This window comes from Haliotis rubra, unplaced genomic scaffold, assembly GCF_003918875.1.
Source record: "Haliotis rubra isolate DU_JTF1 unplaced genomic scaffold, ASM391887v1 Scf2568, whole genome shotgun sequence".
In the NCBI taxonomy this organism is placed as follows: Eukaryota; Metazoa; Mollusca; class Gastropoda; order Lepetellida; family Haliotidae; genus Haliotis; species Haliotis rubra.
The window spans coordinates 3617-28915 of record NW_025766634.1 but is presented as its reverse complement, the minus strand read 5'-3'; the positions used below and the strand labels follow the sequence as shown (position 1 = coordinate 28915).

Genomic DNA, 25299 nt, shown 5'->3' with positions numbered 1-25299 from the left:
GATACAGAAAAAGACAGAAAATCCTTACATTGTTCGACACGTCTTGGAATAACGACATACAAGGTGTTCTAGAACTATAGTTTTAACAAGTCTCTCCATCATTAGGTAGTTGTCATGACAACAAACTCTTGCTGTAAGAACAAGCTTGTCAAGTTGTCATGTTATAGTACCAAGTGTAAATTCGTGATTTGCCAGTAGCCTGAACTCGTTCTGGGTTTCGCCGTTTGAAATCAACATGGATGTGTTTACTTATAAAAATCTAAAATGCCTTAAAGTGTCCTGTAATTGGGAATTGTTATCCATCCGGTATCACAGCATACGTAAAGCTCCACATTCTTCGAAGCAGAGACCATATAATGATCTATTATATGGTTCTCTGCTCAAAGTGACGATGCGATGAGAAAACTGTGAAATTCTTTCACAGGCTTTGTTTCAACATACATCAATATAGTTTAAAGTTTTAAATGTTAAGACAAATCTCGATGCAAATGAACTCTACAATCTTGAATGCCAGCATGCACAGGCTAAAAACAGGACAATAACAGAAAAATGGCATCACTATATTTTAGTTTTAAAAACTCGCGTCCAACAATTCCTACTTTCGGGCTTTCTCTTCCTTTCAAATTTTGAGAGTGTAGACAAAACTAACTCAGTATTTTAAACAATATGCCTTTAAATCTGAATGGATGCTATCGGTGGTCTGAATGTATATACGAATTATTCACACGATGAGACCATCTTCTGTCTCCCTGATGCTTTGAAATATGCAAACTTGCCTGTCTACCTGTCTCTTCATTTGTACCACACAAGGGAGGTAACTGGGACAACCTGACTAAACGTGTGCTTTATAAACCACCTGGAGCAGATGACGACGTAGGTTTCTTGGATCGAATCAGGATGGATACTTTAATTGCGAGGAGATATCGACACAATCCAATATTTCGTGGTCCGTTGTTTTATAAAACGCAACTTTGAGTCATTAAGGTTGAGTTCCATTATCTGTGTCTCTCTGGTGTATAATTATTTTCGTGTCTTCTGGTCAAGTCCAACATAAACCAGAAAGAGGCGCAGTTGCTGCCCAAACTCCTCACGCACGCATGCCCTTGTCATTTACTTCGGGTGAGGTGAGGTGAGGTGAAATTGGGCTTAACGTCGTACTTGAGAATATTTCGCTCATATGACGACATGCATGTGTGCCATGTGTACGTGCGGCTGCTTGTACTAGCCCAGACTTGCTGGTTTTATAGTGCTAGCCCACTGAGATGCACCATACATGCCGCAGTGAAGCATGAATACCCCACTCAGACACATTATACTGACTCCGAGTTGATTCAGTCCTTGTTGTACCCATTAATGCCGAGCGCCAGGCAGGGAACCAACAAGTACCATATTTTAACGTCTTTTGGTATGACGCGGTCGGGGACTCCGCCTCTTCTTGAATAAGAATACAATGAGAAAGAGTGTCATGCATTACAAGATCACATGTGCATAATTTGTATATTATTTATGCATATCATTATTGTAACATCAACAAGCACCGCGAGTGCAGTTGTGTTATTTATATGCATTTAGAACATGAGTATGCTCACTATTATAAAGAAGCATTATTGAGGCTAAATACCTATAAACAAGATAAATGTTTCATTGCCAAAATTATAAAATTGTTATTTCCGTACCTCATTTTGGCAAGCAAATGAGATAGCATGCACACTTAGTTTGTGTTACGATATATTATCCACAGATTATATACTGAAGAGTCGCAGATTTTTATCGATTAAGTCAGTCTTTATTCTGTTGTTCTGTTATTTCCTATTTTATAAGTAAACTTGGACATCAAAGTATTCTAGGGGAAGTGGCCGAGGAGGTCGAACAACAAAGGTGTGTCTACTTTTCTATAAAATATATATATTCATGGCCTGTAGCACTGTAAAGTATATTTGAGTTCAAGAAGAAATTCAATATCTTATATCCCTGCCTAACCAGTAAGAATAGCCCAATATTCTCCTAAACATTCCCTTGAATGTATCGATAATTGTATCATCTTAGAAAAAGTATCAAAGAATCGATGTATCGATGTAGTGTGGCATCTAGGGCTGGGACGGGTGTGAAAAAATGGAATCGAGTACCCGCATGTACTTACCCGAATCGGAATGGAGTACCCGGAAATGTAAGGAAAAAAGCGCTTCTGTCAATTTTCTGAATATTCCAATCACGATTTGACAGAGATTATTATAGAAAACTTATAACGGTGGCAATAAGGACATTAAAATGATCTCAAGCTATATAATTTACGTCTGTTTAACCAATATAAAGAGTAACACCATTACTAACATTGCTCGTTAAAATAAACTTTTCGTTCCTACTGTTACTGTAACTTGACTACTCGCAGCTCATGCGCAGATAAATTGCAGTCGTTAATAATAACCTCCATTAATCGGACAATACCAATGATGTAAATGTGTGTTATGTCAATAATGAAAAAGACAAGTTATTATCTGCCCTTGTCATTACAGGGTTCTTCCTTTCCGGGTACTCGATTCCTAGAAATAGGACTCGATTCCAGCTGTACCGACCCGATTCGACTACCCGAGTACCCGTCCAAGCACTAGTGGCATCCCTACTTATTAAGTCATTTCGTATTGCACACCTAAGGATACTCAAATATTCTCTAAAGATTGAACGGAGGAGCAAGTCATATCAAGTTGACATATTGCTAGAGTGACTTTCACCATCTTGACCATGCTGCTTTTATTGTCCAATCTCATTACCATTGGTTCTAGGTGGTCGTTACCACAGCACAAAGATCACAAGACACAATAATGATCCCATTACAGATCATGTCTGAATTTTCTATTTGCAGGACCTGTGAAGATCCAGGTTAGAATTGATCTTCAGCAAGCAATGCTTGTCGAAAGAGGCAGCTAAAGGGATCGGATAGTTGGGATCGCTGACTTGGTTTACACTTTTCATTACATCCAAGTTGTGTAGATCGATGCTCATGCTGTTGATCACTGGATTGTCTGTTTCAGACATGATATTTACACACTGTCATCATATAGATGGAATAGTGCTGAGTACGGTGTAAAACTAAACTCACTCACTCATTCACTCAATCAGATGAAAAGTCATCTCCTGAAATAAGTTGTGTGTAGATTTGTGTGTGGTATTAGTGTACATTAGGATCTGTTGCCTGTATGGTGACAATCCAAACTATAGATTGAATGCTAAGATGACAAATGCTAAGTGTCACAATATAATACGCTCTTTAACACAAGAATTGGGAATACTCAGAAATGAATAAAAAAATTCCAAACTTTGAGATGTCTCAATCAGAAATGATGCCCTACTCCCATTTGTGGGGCTACTGCGTGAGACACATGCACCCTATCAGACTGTGCTTTGGTGTTCAGTTCTACAGACATCAATCATGACAGGGTATATATCATCAACAATTATCTTGATCAAACACTTGATATCATACATGTATCCCTTACTATTTTTGGAGAGTACATGTTATTTCTATGACAGGAGGTAAGATGCTGTAGAACTATCATAGAGACCAAAACCATTCAATCCTATGTCGCTCATATCCTTCAATCCAGATGTGAAGATCAACATCACTGACAGGAGTCGGAATCAGGAGACCTTTCAAATAAGCTGAAAGGTGTCTGGACTTCTCAGTTCCCAGTTTCAGCAACCCGTGAAGATCCGGGTTAGAATTGGTCTTCAGTAACCCATGCTTGTCGTAAGAGGCAACTAACGGGATCGGGTGGTCAGACTCGCTGATTTGGTTGACACGTGTCATTGTATCCCAATTGTGTAAATCGGTGCTCATGCTGTTGATCACTGGTTTGTCTGGTCAGACTTGATTATTTATAGACCGCCTCCATGTAGTTGGAATATTGCTGAGTGCGGGTAAAACTAAACTCACTCACTCACTCACTACACAGGAGGCTGGTAGGATCACCAAGGGAGGTTATCTGGTTGTGACCTCGGATGCTACAAGGAAACAGATGTTGAACCAGGCGGACTGCATGGAGAAAAAATACGTACAATCATCTTCGGGGCAGGTGAACTTCCTCGTGAGCTCACAGAGCAGGAGAAGACTGTGAGAGACAGAAGGTATTAAATCACTTTATTGAACTCACATTTTAAGTTGAAAATCTTCAGTAACCCATGCCTGTCGTAAGAGGCGACTATCGGGTGGTACTGACTTGGCTGACTTATGTCATCGTATCCCAACTGCGTAGATTGATGCTCATACAGTTGATCACTGGATTGTCTGGTCCAGACCTGTTTATTTACAGACAACTGCCATATAGATGGAATATTGCCGAGTGTGGCATTAATCAACAGCCAACCTTAGAATGTACTTGTACATTATAAACAATACAGAAGCAAAGCTGAAAATGCCCATTTGACCATTTTTTGGCAATGTGAGTAGATGTGTCTAGCTGACATGCAGTCAGAATTTGTGAAGAAAAATTATTCAGCCAAAATATTCCATGTAGATTCCAGGTCGGAACTGGCTATGAAGGAGATGTCAATATTGATCTTGTGGCGGGGTTGTTGACTTGATCGACTGTCATTGGGATGGTATCTGGTGTTGCTCATAACATCAATCACTAGTTTGTCGGATCCAGTCCCTGTTATGTGCAGGTGTTTGTGACCTGCAAAATTGCCATGTGTCGTGTTAAACATGAAACGAATAATGGGAAGTTTGGTTTTGGAAATTGTGCCCAGTAACCTGTGTTCAAAATGTTACAAAAATGTATCGTTTGACTTGTTGTGTCATAACAGGACATCATGAGACATTTGTTATAATATCAACCACTGGTTTGTTTGGTCCCGCCTAGCTTCTCAATAGAAATCCATGAAATGGACGGAGTAACATACTCGTGTAAATGAAATCAAGTGATCATTTATGATACATTTTGTTTAAAGTGGTACTCAGAAATAATTAAGTGTGGTGGGCGAGCTGGCCAAGGCACCAGGCTAGTGATCCAGCGAGGTTGAGGTGCCGGGATCGAGCCCACCTGTGACGACCGGGTGTAAAAAACCTTGTTGTCAGCTTTGGAGTCAATCGTTGAGAGCACAAAATAGAATGTATTATTAAAGCGGAATATTTGGGTTATTAAATTTGAGCTCTGTCACAAATATCAAACCCGGTCTATACGCAACTAATGTCACACACCTTTATTCAAGTTCTGTTTTGGGAATTTAATTGGGGAGTGACATGCAAATGTTTAATACAAGCAAAATGTTTAGTTTAAAGAAATTTATTGCACAAAATAAAATGCATTATTAAAGCGGAATATTTAGTTTAAGAAATTTGAGCTCTGCATCTGCCACAAATGTCAAAAACAAATCTAGTTAAAACAACACAGCAGCAAATTTTACAATTTTTGTTTCTGAAGGACAAATGGTCTCTGGATAGAAGTGAATTTTCTCCTTCTATCAGCCAGAGTAAGTATTACAGAGTTATCTCCCTTCACTCAAAACAAAAATAATACAGTCTCACTTTGTCCGGAAACAATGTGATTCTAAGCCAATATATGCCAAATACATATGTGTACTTTAACAATACAGCAGTGTTTGGACTCAGGTTTTCTAAAGTGACACAGGTTATTCCTTCCAGCTTGTACAAGTACTGTATGCTGCAATAAGACTGGTAGAGATTACCAGAACAATTTACACAACAACAGTTAAAATCCCATTACAATAAACTAAAAAAGTCATTTAGAATCTACAAATATTTCTATTATAGCACATTTCTTGGCATTGTTGGTATATAGAAGCTGCTAATCCCACGCAAACAATACAATACCATAATGTTCAAAAATGTAATAAAAATATATTAAAAATATATGCCTTCCAACATTTACATGATCCTTTGGTACAGTTATTCTGATTGTTGTCAACAAAACTAACTGTGATCTTTTTGGTCTTCCACTTATGTTCGGTTAAAGGTCACATGCAACCAAAAAATCAAACATAATTAAAACACAATTATCACTTATTCATGACATATAATATACATTGCTGGTTATGAAAAAAACATATAAACAAAATTATAAGCGTACAATCGCAAATCAAAAGAAACGAAGCAGCCGGGATACCGAACCCAGTCAGAGCGGGTGGGTGTGCACTCAAGTGTAACGGCTGGTTCATTTGCAGATGCCGCCCTCACGGCTCATTGTGTGTGTATATATAGAGATGTTGGGTTTTGTAAATACATGCTCATTTTTTGTGTATAACATTTTGCAATCAACAGACATCATAACATGTAATGTTTACAAGTATCACACCTGCCTGTGTGTGTTATTACATAATGTGACAGAGACCGAACTCGGGCCATAAATCAATGCGTTTTGTTTATGGTGTATAGCCTGATAGGTGTTCAGTTCAAATTGCATGTGGTCAGTGATTGAAATTGTGTATTGAATTGAATATTGTCATTAGCAGACGGGCAGGCAGACACATACTAAGTAGGTGCCAATAAAACAGACATTGAGTTTTGTCTGTGACAACGACATATCTATATCACAGTTAGAAATTCGGTCGACGCTAAATAATGACATTGCTTTTAAGTATCGAACTGAGAAAGTGACTTGGTAAGAAGAACGTGTGGTGAAATAGACAAATGAAATTATATAAACAGTTAAATCGGTAATCTACTGTAATAACATATAAAAAGTTTGCGCCTGTGAAATATCAACAAAACATTAGAAAAATAGCTCACACCAAAGCCTTCACCGAATATTCACCGGACAACCCGCTTCCAAGCTCCGCGAACCTATTTCACTGCGCATGTGCTATGAGCGCAAATTCTGTGTTACTTCTGATAATTTAATTAAATATCATCACAACATAAGCTGGCCATGTCTAGACTAAGGATTCACAAAATTGCTGAATGAATAACATTAATTCACTACTGACACAAAGACCGCAAAACACCGAGTAATACTATATATAAATACAAAATAGTAAGCTGATCACAAAAATACATACTTTCTGGAGTTCTGAAACAGCAGTGTAAACATGACTCAACATGCCTTGCTGGGGAATGTGGCCTGTGATTGATTACAATGACATACCTGAAGGAATAAGTAATGAACAGCAGATCAGGTCCCTGTCACCTATTTATTTGATTCCCCCAACATGGCAGCAACAGGAATCACTATGACTAAATTTGTTCATCAAGTAGTTGCCACTTGATAATTAAATTTTCAACCATCTTTCAATTGACATCATTAGACTGGTTCAATATTCGACAGTTGCGGGGACCTGACTTCTGGTGAATTTGTTTATGAAACACCAGAGAAAATACAGGTAGTTTGACAGGACTAACATTCCAATTTCAGGAAATGACTTTTGCAGTGTATGCTGGAAACAGGCGGGTTCATATACTGCAAGGGAGACAAGAGATACTTGTAACTCCTGTACAGTTTCATATATAAACATACAATTCATATGAAAAAATATGTTATGTTATGACAGGCTACATTTATGATAGTTATCAACAACTGACAATATGTTTCCCTCTAAAATAGAATATACCTGACTTCCCACACTAACCTTTTGATCTGTGATCTGTCAAGTTTTGATGTGACATGTTACATTTCAGATTACACATCCACATTACACATACAGATTCTAGAACATTTTCAGGTTGAATACCATCCGGGAATATCCACACTCTCAGAGTCCTAATCACTAGCACACAACGTCAGCCAGCTAACCCACTCATCCAGCCCTTTCTGAAAGGTATTCATAACACTGATATAACCGTTACAGACCCAATTAGCTTAATGTCAAACTGTATCCTTCGTTCTCGTTTCCAGTTCAGCTCTTTGTAAAATGATGTAAACATTAAAGTCATTCATTACATTGTGACTGTTTCTTTACTTTCAATATGTACAATTCCTGAATTTAACCCTGGGAATAATGATGGCTTCATAATTTGGTAACCAAAGTGGCTAGTTTTCATTATCAAGCTCGAGGTTTAACTGCGGGAATTCCATACTAGTTTGATATCCCAGCTGTTCGAAATCAAATTCCTCATCAAAGTATTCATCCATTCATATGTTCTTTAGAATCATCTGTTTCTAAAAATATACCTGACTTCCCACACTCCATCTCCGATCTGTGGCCAGTGTGTACCTTTGGCAAGGGCCAAGGTATGTCACCCCTTTTCTACTCACTGCCCACCTGGATACCCGACCTTGGGGAGGGGCAAGCAAACCTACCATCCTACGTTTCCTAATATAGTGGACGTTCTGTGAATCTGATGAGATATCACATCGCAGTTTACCATGGATACCCTACTAAGACACAGCCTACTGACACCAAGCTGTCCTTGCCTTATCATATCAATGCTGAACAACAGGATACCCTACTAAGACACAGCCTACTGACACAAAGCTGTCCTTGCCTTATCATATCAATGCTGTACAACAGGATACCCTACTAAGACACAGCCTACTGACACCAAGCTGTCCTTGCCTTATCATATCAATGCTGAACAACAGGATACCCTACTAAGACACAGTCTACTGACACCAAGCTGTCCTTGCCTTATCATATCAATGCTGAACAACAGGATACCCTACTAAGACACAGTCTACTGACACCAAGCTGTCCTTGCCATATCACATCAGTGCTGAACAGGCAGGGTAACAACAAGTACCACATTAAGAATGATGCATCTAATCAGTCACTTCACTAGCTGGTAGACGCTCTGTCCAAGAGTACCTGGAGGAAGTCACTGACGAGAACGTTCTATTGTGTTATGGAACTTATTTCTATGATCAGTTATCAAATCCAAACAGTATCCAATCTGATCAAAATATCTATATCTGTACTGATCTGTTATAGTGTAACTCATATTTTACTGATGCTGGGATGTATGACTACATGAAGAGGAATTCCAGGATTTTAGTTTGGCTACACAAGTACATTGAGTCATGACTCTCTACATACAGTCCCTGTGGATAATCAACCATCGCTCGATATTCTCTGACAAACTCCCCCGACTCTGTCAGCTGTATCACATTGCCCCTGTCTAGAAGCAGGATGTCTCCTGTGCTGGTAGCTGTGATACCACAAGGGTTGGTGAGTGCTCTGTTTCCGGCAGGGGCGTATCTCCACACAACATCCCCCTCTGACGTCAGACATGTCACAGACTTCTTCCAACAGTCAGACACGAGTAGGTTGCCCTTGTTGTTGACACACATGTACCAGGGGTCGGAAAACAGTGAGGCATCATTTTGTGTAGTGATTGACCTCAACACGTGTCCAGACATGTCCAGGATATCAACACATTTCCAAGCACCTGCTGCTAGAGATGAAGGATTCAGAACAGCCAGACTGTAGTATCCAGTACGTGTTGTGATGGTTGAGAGCAGCACCAGGTCATAGGTCACTTCTATTGTTAGAATCTGATTGGAGTCTGGGACAGCAACCATCACCTGCTTCTCATTCAACTGTGTTATCCCACGTGGAGTGTTATCCAGGGGAAGTTTACTGTGGCATGAATGATTATTTCTTGTGAAGAAGATTTCACGCACTTGTTATTATAGTCGGTAACAGCACATGTCTGTACACCATCTACAACCACAGCTGTCATATCAAATAGAAGAGGGCCCTCTTCATCATCCGACACCCTCACATATATCCTGTCAACCACCACTGGAGATGGCAGATATTGCTCCTGATCCTGGTATGTGACGTCAATCTCCCCAAACTGCATCTTATCTAAGGCCTTTAGGACATTGTCAGTGTAAGTTGTAAACCTGATGTGATCTATTCTCCGGGTGTCTGCTGCCTCTGTATCCCTGACATCCTTCATCTCTACAGCTCCAGACTCCCAGGCCTGATACACGTCATACAAGTCCATCTCACAGTCCGATACCAAGGCCTGGTCAATGAACTCACAATGTTGTCTGTACATCTGCATCTCGATCTCTTCAAGTTTAATATCTGCCTTAAGTTGCTGTGTTTGTTTGTCTGTAATGTCCTTGACTTCATTCATTAGCTGTATTTCTTTCTGTTTGATGTTGGCGATGACTGTCTCAACAGCAGATTTGATGTGACCTTCTACAGCCACTTTAGTCTTCTCTATTCCTCTAATTTTCTTGTGTGTTTTTTTAACCAGCGTTTGTTTTCTATTCATTTTCTTCAATAATACTTTCACGTTCTTTCTCAAATAGTACTTCATGGTAGGCATCAGTGACTCCATGGTAACGACAGACTCACATTTCCTGTGGTAGATTACGCAGCATGTTTGACACACGGCTTTGTGACAGTCTTTACAGACGAACTTTATAACCTCACCCTTGTGTTCCGGACATACAACCTTACGTCTTCTCTTGACATTCATCTCTCCTGAAAGGTCACACATTTCATGGTCATGTGATGCTGGACTTGCACGATGCATCTTGACACATCTCTTGCAGAGGAGCACTTCACACTCAGAACACCATAAGGTTCCTGGAGTTGTCTCCCCTAACTTCTCACACACCGAGCAAAACGAACCAGTATCTGAAAGTGGACACGTCTATGGTAATTTAACAATTCACAATGATATATTCATAAGCTTGTACAATCGACTTTGCTTTCAGATGTGGAAAGGGTTTTGTCGCTTCTCTTAAAGATTGAGAAATCCAGGTAAAATGATGACTATTTTAAGGCATAGAGAGTGGTACCCCTGAAGATCCCCTGATACCAGTTACCCTGAAGATTTACAAATATTCCTTACATGTTGTGCCAGTTGTAGACTATTTAAGACAAATTACATGTATATATATTTTCAAGACCTTTCTGGGCTTTATCATACAATTCACATGCGTGACTGATAATAATCAGTATGTCAATCGATATTTGCAAAGGTTGTCGCACCCGCAGTACTTGTAGAAGGTTCCTGTGTGTCAATCAGCCCCTGTATAATGATGCTGGCTTTGATCTGCCCCACTCCTCCACCGGCCTCCTGGGGTGGGGGACCTTGGTATCTTGTCGACAGCAGGGACAGGGGATGGTCTTGGCCTGTATAGCATCTGGTCTGGTCTGGACGTATAAGGTGACACATTTCCTGCAGAATGTGTGATCACACCTCAGTGTACACGGGTCTGTGTACTGCTCCTGGCAGATCACACAGGTCAGGAATTCCACCACTTTCTCCTCACGGGACATCGACATCTGCAAATCAAAAATCACATCCGGGTTACAATGATGGACAGCCAGGTCACGAACTGCTCACTACTAGTTCGCTCTTGTCAAATGTGAGGATACTGGGATAGCCTCTCAGGGTTCAATGGTATTATTTTCTACAAAACTGTCTTGATTATTCAATAAACACTGATACAGAAAAAGACTGAAAAACTCATTGTTCTGCATGTCTTGGAATAACGACATACAAGGTGTTTCAGAACTATAGTTTTAACAAAGCCCTCCATCATTATAGTTGTCATGACAACAAACTCCTGCTGTAAGAACAAGCTAGTCGTTGTCATACATAGTACCTGGTGTACCATGAATTGTCAGTAATGAATTTTAACTGCGTTTCGCCGTTTGAAATCAATTTGTGTTACTTATATAAATCTAAAATCCGGTATCACAAAGTACACGTAAAAGTCACACTTCCTCAAAGCAGAGACCATACAATAATCTATTATATGGTCTCTGCTCAAAGTGACGATGCGAGGGAGGAAACTGTGAAGTTCTTTCACAGGACGAGCCAACATATATCTTTATAGGTTAAGCTTTAAGTGGTGACAAATTAACAAATTAACTTGTTTACCTGCATGCCAGACATTGGTAAAAAACAGGACAATAACAGAAAATGGCATCACTATATTTTAGTTTTAAAACCTCGCGTCCAACAATTCCTACTTTCGCTTTCTCTTCCTTTCAAATTTTGAGTGTAGACAAAACTAACTCAGTATTTTAAACAATATGCCTTAAATCTGAATAGATGCTATCGGTGATCTGAATGTATACGAATTATTCACACGATGAGACCATCTTCTGTCTCCCTGATGCTTTGAAATATGCAACCCCCCTGTCTACCTGTCTCTTCTGGCCTCAGACCACAGTTACCCCCCCTTAACTTTTACCATGACCTGGAAGTAAAATATGAGAATATAGTGCCTTGTTTAAATGGGCTGTTCTGCTTGTGCTAATTTTTTCAGGGTGACTTGTGATAGCTTAAATGAAAGGTAAGACATTGTACTTTATTGCAAATTTTTTTTGGTCCACAATCTACTCATGGTATTGACACCAGCCTTCCTTGATTTGACCCCAAGTTCAAGGCTGTCTAGTTTGTTTCGGCTCGTAACTTCCGGCGACCATTGTTTACAGTGGATACAGCAAAATTGACATGGTCGACCCAGACTCATATTTTGCCGATTAAGTGACAAGTGGCAGGTTGGTCAGCATGCAACAGGAGAACAGCCTACGACCGATATTAATTATGGTGCACTGGCATGTCACTGTAGATAGCAAAGAAGGAAAATAATTGTGGTCTGAGGCCTTCTGCATACCACAAAAGGGAGGTAACTGAGACAACTCGACTAAACGTGATTTATAAACTACCTGAGCAGATGACGACGTAGGTTTCTGGATCGAATCTAGGATGGATACTTCAATTACGTGAGATATCGACACAATCCAATATTCGTACCCTGTTGTTTTACAAACACATTTTAGTGTTAAGGAGGAGTTCATTATCTGTGTTTCTGGTGTATAACATTTCGTGTCTTGTCGTTCAACATTAACCAGAAAGAAGTAGCTGCTGCCCAAACTCTCACGCACGCATGCCCTCATTTACTTCGGGTGAGGTGAGGTGAGGTGAAATTGGGTTTAACGTCGTGCTTGAGAATATTTCGCTCATATGACGACGTACATGCATGTGTATGTGTATGTGCGGCTGCTTGTACTAGCCCAGACTTAAGCTGGTTTTATAGTGCTAGCCCACTGAGATACCATGCCGCAGTGAAGCATGAATACCCCACTCAGACACATTATACTGACTCCGAGCCGACCAGTCCTTGTTGTACCCATTAATGCCGAGCGCCAGGCAGGGACCAACAAGTACCACTTATTTTTTAGACTCGGGTGGGTATATAAGCCCCCCACCAAACAGCCTCATGTCATACTTAGTCTATGAAGTCACTAGTGGATATACATTCAAGTGATTTCACACATTGTGGATATACCAGAGTGCATTTCTCATTGGATTATACTGTGTGCACTGGATTACTAAACAGACTCAGGGTGTACTGTGTACTGGATATATATTTTCATCAGCCTCTCAACTATACATCAACAGAACATCAAGGTAAGTTACCCTTCACATTTGTGGAAACATACTAACATCTGAATAGGGAATTGAAACAACTTACCTCATGTGATCCATAGGAAATCCCTTAGCACAAGCATCACACATATGTCCATGAACAGATCGAATCACACACATATCCATTGTATCCACACGTATTTCCATGAATAATTATATGCATTGTTTCCAGCAGCACACCTATGTCCATGAATGGGTATATCCATTATTGAGGCAAACAGTGGTGGTAAATCTAGATGTTTAGAGGGGTTGGAACAAGTAACCCATTCATGTGAAGAAACAGATTGATTCATACTGTACTCCAACAATGAATGACTCATTTGCCCACCCGTAAGTCCGACCTACAGCCATTCAAAGCTATGTTTACGGGGAAGGGAATCCCTCTCCCACCCAAGCATGAAGATTAAGAAAACAAGCGTATAATGGAGTGAAAAATAAATAACTTCAAATACATGTTACCGAGTGTCCATGTTAATACTGTTTGCGACAGCCTCCGAGTGAGGTGTGCCATGTTCATTCTGCCATAACATTGCCTCTCCCTACGTTCAATGAACCGAGAAGCATGACGGCCTTCACGCCCATTGAAGAAACCAGGTCATAGATCGCGTCCCCCGCCGCCATTTTGAAACCCAATGACACTATTGGAATTATAAAAAATGAAAATCGTGGAAATCATAGTTTGTGGAGAATATTAGAATCCCTGTAGAATCGCTATGCATACAGAATATTAGAATTCCTGTAGAATGAGCAACATGTGTTATGTCAATCCAACACAATAATATGAATAAACTTCGGTGAGTCATACAAATGTACATGATATACACTATTCATGCGAAAATTATGCTCTAAAATAATACTTTTACAGTCGTTCTGTGTACTATGTTCAACATTCGCATTCAAAACAATGACAACAACATGCTTAACTCTCTCAATATCTGGATGAAAGTATGTCACGTTGGCGTGTCAGGCTGCCATATTGAATGTTAAGACTTGCACAAATAAAATGTTAGTATTTTTTAACATGAATTCGAGCTCCGTACATTGGGAATGTAACACAAACTACCTGGACAATCCGACACCAAAAAAACATGTCTTAAGACAAACATTTTTTTTTCCTGTTTGAAATACACAATGACTACAGAAATACAAAATACATAGAATAAACACAACCTTAGCATGTATTACAAAATGTACATGATATACACTATTCATACGAAAATCAACTAATACGTTTACAATCGTTCTGTGTGCTATGTAACACCCATAACGTCGTTAAAGGCATCCAGACCATGAAAACAACGTGCTTGAAATACTGTTAGACACTGCATAGATCGACTTACCAAATCCACAATACATCCATCACATTTGTGTATTATAATCCATCAAGTCACAGAGTAACACGTCGCACCACCCTTTGCCTCTGCGCTCTCACTCAGACAAAGACCCCCATGTGCTCTCACTCAAACAAAGACATTTTCGCGCGGTTTTAGGGACACACGTATCTCAGCCTAAAAAACCGGTTCTGTGTCAAACCGGTTCGCAAACGACACTTTCAAAACGGCCACATAACCAAACCGGCTACATATCCCAAACGGCTGCTCACATTTCTAACTGAAGTCTTATTTTAAGTGTATATATGAATAATAATAATGACATACTATTTATTTGGCATGTTAGCACAAGATGGATGGAAATGACACAATAATGCATAGCATGGTTCAGGGTGAATATTTGTTTTATTTCAGATGGATCTCCAGGCCAAAATAGATTCTTTAGATGACTATGACAGTTTGATCAAGTGGGCAGAAGAACATGGGCTGTCAAACGATGAGCGAGTAGGTATGAGGTCTGTATGCTTGCTGTGTAGACAGATGGAACATCAGCCAGTTGGAGCAACAGCCAAAGACCAATTGGAGAAAATAACGTCTTTAGATGGTCCCAGCTCTGATGACAGTCCCTCCATGGAGAGTATCAAAATTAATGATCAACGGCAGAAGGGTTTACCTTGTTCCTTCTGTGGAACTACGTTCAGGAGAATGCCTGATCTCAGAAAACACAGGATGACCTGCCCTAAACGTCCATCTGAAACACCCTCATCAGCCAAGCCCAGTACCTCTAAACAAGCAGCTATATATTCTTCAAGGAAACGTTCAGGCTCTCCAGTACCAGGACCATCCCAAAAGCGCATAGACAGGGGGTCTCAGCTGTCAATGAACAACTTGACTCAGGACAGTCTCTTTCAAGGGGATCTTGATTATGATACATATTTATCCAGTCCAGTGGGGGCGAATGAATTAGATATCTATTTGGGCAGTCAACAGGGAGCTGGAAATGGAGAGGAGGTTCAACCTGCTTATGAATTTCACCTTAGAAAAGAAAGAACCTTTGCAAAACATGCGGCTGTGGAAAGGGTGTACAAAGTGAGATTTAACGATCAATGGAAGGGTCAAAATTTAAAAGATTTGCAGGATAACTTACATGCCATGTTTGACGATGTGTTAAGAGAAGCTAGAGGAAATTTACAAGATGAAGATTTGGCCCGAGTTGTGCTTCACCATCAAAACTTGCAAAATCCCATTGTGGTCCCACTAAGACCATTGCAAAATCTGAATGCAGATGTGATTCTGAGTCATATAGAAAATGTATTAAAAAAGTCACAACAATTTGGCCTTGGACGATTCTTTCGATATTGATATTGGTTTTCTTGATATGCCCAAAGGAGGTGCAAGACATAACATATCCAATGTTCAAGAAAGTGTCAAACAAAAACATGCTATAGTAGAAATAAAAAATAAAGACAACATGTGTATGGCAAGAGCTTTAGCTGTATGTTTTGCAAAAGTTCATTAAGTGTCTAAGGCTGAATAGGAGGATCTTATCAAGGTTCATCCTTTAGAGCAATGTGAGTGTCAGTATCTAGTCATGTCTACCAATGACAAGAAAAATACTCATATGGCTCATTTGGCACTGAAGCACAAGAAATGCTGCCCCACAATGTACACCAACTTGAAAAAGCATAACAAACATCAGACTCTCTTTGCCAAAACCATTTGTGACAAAGCAGGTACGGTGTGTCCAAAGAAAGAATGACAAGTTTGACAGATATTCCTAATTTTGAAGCTGTCTTAAGTTGTCAGATTTTGGTGGTGTGTGCCAAGTTGGGAAATAAATTTATTACCAAAGGAGTCAAAGATGACAGGAAGCAATTGTTTCTCTATTTAGTGGAGAGCCATTTTCATGCCATCCCAAACATCAGTGGATTTTTCAGCCAAAGTTATTTTTGTGACCACTGTCTCACCCCGTTCCAAAACAAACATGAACATACATGTGACAATTACTGTAGAGTCTGTAAGAGAAAATCCTGTAAGGCCAATGATACTGCAAGGACCTGCCCTGACTGTCACATGCAGTGTCGTTCAGAAGCGTGTTTTGTGGCTCACAAACAACCCAAAAAGTCCAAAAAAAAGGTGACATTTCTTCAGAGTGTGAGAGCTACTGGCGCTGTCCTCAATGTTTCAAAGTTCTGAACATATGGCAGAACAAGGATGGTCAACATGATTGTGACACATACATGTGTCAACCGTGTGGTAAGAGGGTGCCCATGGATCATCATTGTTATCATGAGCCATTGCCTGTGGACGACAAACCCAAGGTCAAAAAGTTTATCATGTTTGATTTCGAATGTTCCCAAGACGAGGTGTCTACCTGTGCAGAAGGTTATCTACCTTCCCCCTTGTTCACAGTGTGGACCAGAAGATGATTGCTCACACCATACCCCATGTGACAATTGTCATCAGTCGTGGTGTGGGCGTCAGGAACACAAACCTAACTTCGTTATCGCCCAGTCTGTCTGTGATGTGTGCAAGGATCAACCTTTGACACCTGAGGCCACATGCAATAGCTGTGGATCTCGTTGTGATCAATGTTCTAAATGGCACAAGCAATTCAAATGTTTCAAGATGCCTCCTTGTCCAGACACTTGTGGTCATCGAGAAGTCAAATTCAAAGGCTCATACACAGCTACATTATTCTGTCAATGGCTTTACACAAAAGCTCACAAAAACTTTTCGGTGTTTGCCCACAATTTGAAGGGTTACGACGGATATTTTATTTTGGACTATCTGATCCAAAATAGTATCCTACCCGACAACATTGTGTACAATGGAATCCAAACTCATGTCCATGCATGTCCCTCGGGGCTTGAACATTCGACTGTTGGACAGTTTGTCCTATTTTAGTACCAAATTGGCCAATCTTCCCAAGATGTTTCATCTGGAAGAGTTGAAGAAAGGCTATTTCCCACATTATTTTAACACCTCTGTCAACCAACGGTATGTTGGACCTTATCCTGATGCTTCATTCTATGGAGTGAACAGTATGTCCACCAAGGGTAGGAGTGAATTCCTGCAATGGCATGCCGAACAAAAGGACAAAATCTTTGACTTTGGTCGAGAAATGGAAGACTATTGTCGGTCAGACGTCCAGATCTTGAGGGAAGCTCTCATGACTTTCCGACAGTTATTATTGTCTGTCACTGCAAAGACATACCTTGTCAAGGACCCTAAAACTCATTAAATCACTGAGAAGAAAGAACCTGGCATCGATCCTACAGATTACGTTACCATTGCCAGTGTCTGCCATGGGGTATTCAAGCACAAGTTTTTGACAAAGCACAGCCATGTGAAATTACTGTGGCATGGTCACATTACCCCTTGGCTTTCTGTGAAAGAGGAAAAAGGACAGCAATGGGTGGAAGTCAAACCCGGGTCCTGGCTAACCCTTCAAGCGGTACAAGAGGCAGGGGCTGTGATTCATGAGGAAGAAACCCTTCCCAGTCCCATTGCCAAGGTCCCCGGAGATGGATACACCAAAGACCAATACAGTCTGATTTCCATACAATGGCTGGAATGGTTGATCCACTCCCAACACAATCACATTCAACACGCTTTGAATGAGGGGACCCAAATATAAGGTGGACGGGTACTGTCGTGACAGCAACACTGTCTACCAATTTGACGGTTGTCTCTATCATGGTTGTCCTACATGCTATCCGCATGACCGGGACAAAACAGTACTGCCTCACACCAAGCAGTCAGTCAGTGAGCTGTATGCTCTGACCATGAAAAGAAATGCAGCCATCAAAGAGAAGGGTTACAAGTTAGTGACCCTTTGGGAACATGAGTTCAGGCAAGAACTGAAAACCAAACCTGATCTGAAAATGTTTGTGTCCACCTTAGATCTTCAGGAACGATTAGATCCCAGAGATTCATTTTTCGGTGGACGAACCAATGCCTCCAAATTGTTTTATGAGGCTCAGGACAAGGAAGACATTTTGTACATGGATTTCACTTCATTGTACCCTTGGGTGAACAAGTATGGTCAGTATCCCGTTGCGCACCCTCAAATCATAACCAGAACCATGGATCAGTATTTTGGCATTGCCAAAGTCAAGATCCTACCCCCTCGTGGACTGTACCATCCTGTTTTACCCTTGAAGTCTCAAGGCAAACTAAAATTTGCTTTGTGTCACACTTGTGCTGAAACGGAACAACAAGAACCATGTCAGCACCCTGATGAAGAACGTTGCTTCACTGGGACATGGTGCCTTCCAGAGCTGCTCAAAGCACTTGAAAAGGGTTACGAAATTCAAAAAGTATATGAAGTCTATCACTGGGCAGAAACCACCCAGTATCACAAAACGACCCAATCACATTCTGAACAATCATGTAGCCCAATTCCAGTGGACTCATGACTCAGAATTCATTCCAGACAGTGATGTCACCAATATTTTTATTGCCACTTTTACCACCTGTTATGAAAGGCTAAAATTGTACAATGTGTTGGACATGCTACAAGAACGTGTCTTGTACTATGATACTGACTCTGTCCTCTTTGTCTCTGCCCCTGGTGATGTGAATCCACCCTTGGGGGACTATTTAGGCGAACTCACTGATGAATTGGAAGGAGACCCCATTCGGACCTTTTGTTCAGGAGGAGGGCCAAAGAATTATGCCTACAAAACAAAATCTGGAAAAGAATGTTGCAAAGTAAGAGGATTTACACTGAATTATACCAATTCACAATTAATCAATTTTGAGTCTGTCAAAGACATGGTGTTTTCTCACAACAGAAACGATTCCCCCAAACAAAAAACTTTAGAAGTGGTCAATCCTTCAAAAATTACAAGAGACAAATATTCAGCAAAAATATACAACAGGAAAGAAACCAAAACCTATAGAATGGTATATACAAAACGTGTTATTCAGACTAATTTTGATACTTTGCCTTATGGTTTTTGAGGTCAGAGTCAGCTGAGTACTTCTTGTCAGGACCATTTCTATTGTGTCAGTGCCACTTGGCAGCCACAGGGAGCCACTTGGGAGCCACAGGGAGCCATTTGGGAGGTATCTGGGAGCCACTAGGGAGCCATTTGGGAGCCACAGGGAGCCATTTGGGAGGTATCTGGGAGCCACTAGGGAGCCATTTGGGAGCCACAGGGAGCCATTTGTGAGGTATCTGGGAGCCACTAGGGAGCCACTTGGGAGCCACAGGGAGCCATTTGGGAGGTATCTGGGAGCCACTAGGGAGCCATTTGGGAGCCACAGGGAGCCATTTGGGAGGTATCTGGGAGCCACTAGGGAGCCATTTTGGAGCCACAGGGAGCCATTTGGGAGGTATCTGGGAGCCACTTGGGAGCCACTTGGGGGCAGCCACAGGGAGCCATTTGGGAGGTATCTGGGAGCCACTAGGGAGCCATTTGGGAGCCACTTGGGAGCCATTTGGGAGCCATAGGGAGGTATCTGGGAGCCACTTGGGAGCCATTTGGGAACCATAGGGAGCCATTTGGGAGCCATAGGGAGCCATTTGGGAGCCATAGGGAGCCACACTATAAATAGGATTAGTTTTATACAGGAAATATATTGAACAAGATGGGTAGGTTAAGAAAAGACTGTCCTGTACCTGGTTGTTCAGCTCGACATTTATTGAGACTTCCCTTACATCTATCCAAAGTTCACAAATTAGATTCTGATGGAAAGAGGCACTGGCTCAAAAAGAGGGAGGACATGACTGAAGTTCAACCCACTACACCCAAGTCAGCCATTACTTGGAGTCCTAAAGCTGTGATTGATCCGACTAAACCTTGGTGGGAAACACAGAGTTTAACACCTTTTGAACCCTGCTCCAGTATTTGTGTGTCTGGACCCACAGGAGCAGGAAAGACGCAGTGGGTGTATAGACTGTTGCAACATGTGAATGGCATGTATGTGAAGGACCCACCCCAGAAAATATTGTACTGTTATGGTGTTTATCAATCTGCTGTTTGACGACATGGAAAGAACTGCGTGCCAAACCTTGTGTTCCAACAAGGATTACCCACCGAAGCAGACATTGAACAGTTTTCCTCTGATGGACAACATGGGCTCATCATCCTGGATGATCTTTTACATCATGTGTTAAGTTCTAAAGACATGGAGTTGTTATTTACACAAGGCTGTCATCATCGATGTCTGAGTGTTATCTTTATAACTCAGAACTTATTGTATGGGCAAGGCAAGTCAGCACGAACCATAGCCTTGAACACGTGGTACCTGGTCTTGTTCAAGAATGTGCGTGACACCTCGCAGATAATGACCCTTGGAAGACAATTATTTCCTGGCCTGGGTGGTGTATTAGTGGAGGCATATACTGATGCTATGAAACAGCCTTATGGATATTTGGTGTTGGACATGTCTCCTCGTACAGAAGACAAACTATGACTCAGAACCAGCCTTTTTCCAGGGGAAGATCACGTTGTGTATGTGCCAAGAGTATAAATAGTCGTCATTAAGACAGACTTTATCATTTGTAGACATGGAGTCTCAAGCTGACGACTGTCATGTGTCTCTGAATATTCCCACAACAACCAACGTGGAACTCCCCCCTGTATCTAAACGTACCATTATCTCTCTATGGTGTATACTTGTGTTGTTAATAACTGTGGGATACATACTAACTCTAACATGGAAGGATAGAAGCATATTGGTAGGTAGTCCTCTACCCATGGACTACATTGTGAATGACAGTCACTACACATATGACTCAGTTGGAAGAGACTATAAATAGCAGTGACTTTGTTTGTCATGGTCAATGAGGGGAGTCATCCATGAGTCAGAGAGTTGGTGCTTATAAATTGTGTTGAACATTGAATGGAACGTTATTATGTTCAAGACACATAGACAGAACGTGATATTTCTTCACGGGTTTTGCAGGAGAATACATCCCTGTTCAAAAGAAGGTGCTGTTGCAAAGTGTGACTGATGACCAGTTAAAAGCCTTGGTAGAGATTATTTATAATCTGTTACACTCAGATGTACCTCTGTCAAAGAAACATTTGACTGCACTGAGAAAACACAGAAAGTACTTCGGTTTCTTGGTGATAAAACCATATCTAAGACAAAGAAACAGCAATTACTACCAAAAGTGTGGCCGTCATTAGTTTAGTGTTGAAGGTTGTTGGACCTTTATTGCAGACTTTGTAATGGAGCATATCCAAAAACAGGTGCTCATTCCTATGGATAAATATAAACGACTCTTGAAAATCGTGTGAATCCACTGAGTGGTGGTGGTGCAATGGATAAAATATCAGATGTGACTCTCAGCATACCACCATTGATGAGTCAGAACCCATGGATACCAGTTTGATTCTGGAGTGTGCTCCCAAACCTTACAGACAGAGAGGTGCTGCTTTTGATTGAGACACATACAAAATGATCCCGACCAAAGACTGTCATGGAATCGGAAAGGTGTACTCATTTACCAGGGTCAAGTCATTCAGGGAGTCATATTGCAGACTTACTCAAGGACTCACAGTATCTGTATAAACGTTTTCAACCCAAGGGAATGACTGAATTCTATCAGGCCTTTAAAGACATACACGTGCTAAGGACTTTGTAGGCAACAGACAACGTCTGGAAGTGAAATGAATTCCAAAACACCTGAAATGACACTGAGGCATAAACCTCCGGGAATACCAGCGCATACTCAACAGAGGAAAAGAAGAAGCCTTTCAAATGGGATTACATTGTAAATTTATGTCATTGTAAAGTAGACTCTGTGAGTTGACCCCAACCTGTAGTTCTACTCCTGAAAACGGGTCATTAAACATTAGAAAAGAAACATGTATATCTTGTTGTTTGTCTGTAGACATCTATAATAATAACAGAACACAGTGCCCATACCTCCCAACCGTCCTTCTCCGATTGGGGACTTCTGTGGGGCTAGCTAAATTTAGGGTTTTTTTATGTTTATTTCCAAGTACATTATCTCATCACTATGAACATGAAACATAGTTAACCATCACTAAATCTAGATAGTATGGACAGTTTTACATACATGCATTAAAATACTTAGAAGCATAGCCATACATCATGCAAGCATCATTGACCATTGTATTTGAAGTGAAACTACTTTGAATGTCATACAACACATATCCTCTACATTTCATGATGTATGTAAAGTAAACAACAATACAGTCCACAAGTAGAAGCTGTCATCGCTTTGAGAGTACTTTGGTATTGTATTCATAACATGATCCATTTTTAATTAAAAGTCTTGAAATTCTCTTCGATATAACTGGGTCTTTCTCCAAAGCTGTCAAGGAATCCTCCATAATTTGGTAGAATGTAACCACATAGCCTTGATCCAATGCTGACCTCGTTGTGTTGAATCGTGGGTATTGACGATAAAACCTCGAGGGTAGGAGATGATTTTCTTTGGAAGTTGGTCTGCTGCACCTATTTTAACATTAAACTGTTTTGTGATTCCATCCGCATCAAGGGCACACATCAGTTGGAGTGAATTCATGGTTGAAGAGTACAATATATTTCTTGCGTTATCCACTGTCAGCATGAGATTATCCTCAGAATAGAGAATCAGATTTGTTGTCTCAGGTAATGCTGTACTAAACTGAACGTGTAGCCTTACGCTTCCTCTTTTTATCAGATCCAAGTAGTCGTCTTTCAAATGATAAGGTTCTAGACAAAACTGGTAGAGAGCATATCCGCCCTTAAAGTCGTCCCTGTTGATATCCAACCCTCTGGATGCTCTTCCTTCTCAAACAAAGTATTATAAGCTGCAATGTACTGTTTATCAGTTACTCGTAGGGGTTCCCCTGGTAGTGATTCTCCATCCACATAAAGAACAATAGAACTGAGATTATACATTTGAAAATTAAAGGGAGATTTGGTGTAACTTCCATTGACAGCTTCTGCAGATACCAACGCTACTACAATTTTATTGGGGACCTTGTTTGGAACAAATTATCCACTGTGTAGTTCAGCTGTCCTTTGGGTAAAGATACAGTTTTTATGTCACTTTTGGTGAAAGGATACTTTGCAGTGTGATGGGTGAGAATTTTGGCATGACTGGTGGTGATGGTTGAGCTGGGTCGAATCTTACACATTCGCAGATAGATATCTTCTATTTTCACCTTGTAACTGGGTGAGTCTTCCTCCAGACATGAGATTAAACGCAGCAGGGGTGCGGAACATCCGGTATTTTGTAAAATCCACGCCATTAATCAAGTAGCGTTTTGAATCCATCAGATCTTCATAGAGAGGTCCCACACATATCCACGGTTCCAAGACGAGTGTATCCATATCTTCCAAATAAACCTATGTTACTTGAATTAGGATCAGGTTCGTCCAAATAATCCAGGCATTGTCTTTGGTAATAGAGTTGAGACTGTGTAGTAGAGATTGTTTTCACTGATGTGGTTTCGTTGAGAAGAACCTTGATGATATAATACTCTTGTAAGGAAATAGACTGGTCGTACTCGTAATGAGTTTTCCATTGAGAGACAAATCCACTTGAGAGAACAGACTTTGAAGCCATAAATTGACTGGTGCTGTTTTTTCATCTGGTGCAATGTCTGTTCCATCTGATTTGAGTATCTTGGCTTGCACATGTAAGTGAGTTCTCCTCAAGTCAATGTAATCTACCCTTGCCCCGAGATGTTAAATTCAATGGGGCTGGAATCGGTTGTAATTTGAGACGTTGGTCTGTAGGTCATGTGCCAATACTGTTTATCTACCGCTGCATAGCTAGGGAGGTACAGTGAAGAGATCAAATTCATCAGTGTTAGCTTCAACGGACACACTTTCTGTGTATGAAGCCATTATTTCTTCTTTTGGTGGGTATTGTCCAAGTTATCTCCAGAGCCACTTCTTTTAGATGTGCACAGCTTGGCGCTTCTGGGAAGAACTGTTTTTCCAGCTTTTAGTTCCCCTTTTATAGGTTTATTCTGCATCTGAATAAGAGCCTTGGCCTGTTCGACCACTTGTTGAGTAGTAGGGTAACGAAATTAATCTTAGGTTGCTCTGTGGTTTCTGGTTTTGTTTGTCTTTCCACTCTGGATCATACAGTTCCAAATATCGATCGACAGACATCATGGCAGATTTTTCTCCTCCACGTGTTATAGAATGATAAGGGTCTCCTTTCCCTTCAGCCCTGGAGCATGTAAAATCGTGTCCATTTTTCGGCATCGGGTACCTAAGAGTTTGTATCGCGGGATTATTCATGATGAAAACCAAAATGGGATGCCCTGATAAGTGAAGCGCCACTGTCACTGGTCCACGGATAAATGAAGCTGGATTGCCCCATGGTCTGTTATATAGACATCCACAGTCTGAAAATCTCTGAGATCTCATAGGGACATACTGACACTGAGAAAATGAAAACGAAAGTTCTTTTTCGGTTTCCTATGAGCCATAAATGTCTGAGTAAAGGTTGTTTTGTTTCCCCTACATGTGATGAATCGCACAATGAGGAATAGACATATAAGTCACGATCGTTCCGATTTTGTTTTATCTATGTCCAAAGGACAATATAGATATTTCTGTCAGTCCTATCCTCCACCTTTGGTCAAGATGTAATGGTTCATTCAATCCCACTCTGAAGTTATAAGG

At 40.7% G+C, this 25299-nt stretch overlaps 3 protein-coding genes across 3 annotated transcripts; all 3 read right to left on the bottom strand.

Moving 5' to 3' along the window:
* Positions 1-8606: 8606 nt before the first annotated feature.
* Positions 8607-9760, bottom strand: LOC124279791. Its single transcript, XM_046715668.1, has one exon. It carries the CDS (start codon positions 9465-9467, stop codon positions 8913-8915), a length of 555 nt encoding a protein of 184 aa, XP_046571624.1. The 5' UTR covers positions 9468-9760; the 3' UTR covers positions 8607-8912.
* On the bottom strand, positions 9491-10438 carry LOC124279793 (tripartite motif-containing protein 3-like). The gene has a single exon (XM_046715671.1). It carries the CDS (start codon positions 10436-10438, stop codon positions 9491-9493), a length of 948 nt encoding a protein of 315 aa, XP_046571627.1.
* A 494-nt stretch (positions 10439-10932) lies between these two features.
* LOC124279792 (RING finger protein 39-like) lies at positions 10933-12050 on the bottom strand. The gene is made up of 2 exons (XM_046715669.1): positions 11798-12050; positions 10933-11196 (listed from the first exon to the last, which is right to left on the bottom strand). Exons 1-2 carry the CDS (start codon positions 11810-11812, stop codon positions 10933-10935), a joined length of 279 nt encoding a protein of 92 aa, XP_046571625.1. The 5' UTR covers positions 11813-12050.
* Between the last annotated feature and the right edge of the window lie 13249 nt (positions 12051-25299).

Bases quoted from the DNA above. Each gene is read 5' to 3' on its own strand.
- LOC124279793 (XM_046715671.1), bottom strand. From the start codon at position 10,438: ATGCATCGTGCAAGTCCAGCATCACATGACCATGAAATGTGTGACCTT.
- LOC124279791 (XM_046715668.1), bottom strand. From the start codon at position 9,467: ATGGTTGCTGTCCCAGACTCCAATCAGATTCTAACAATAGAAGTGACC.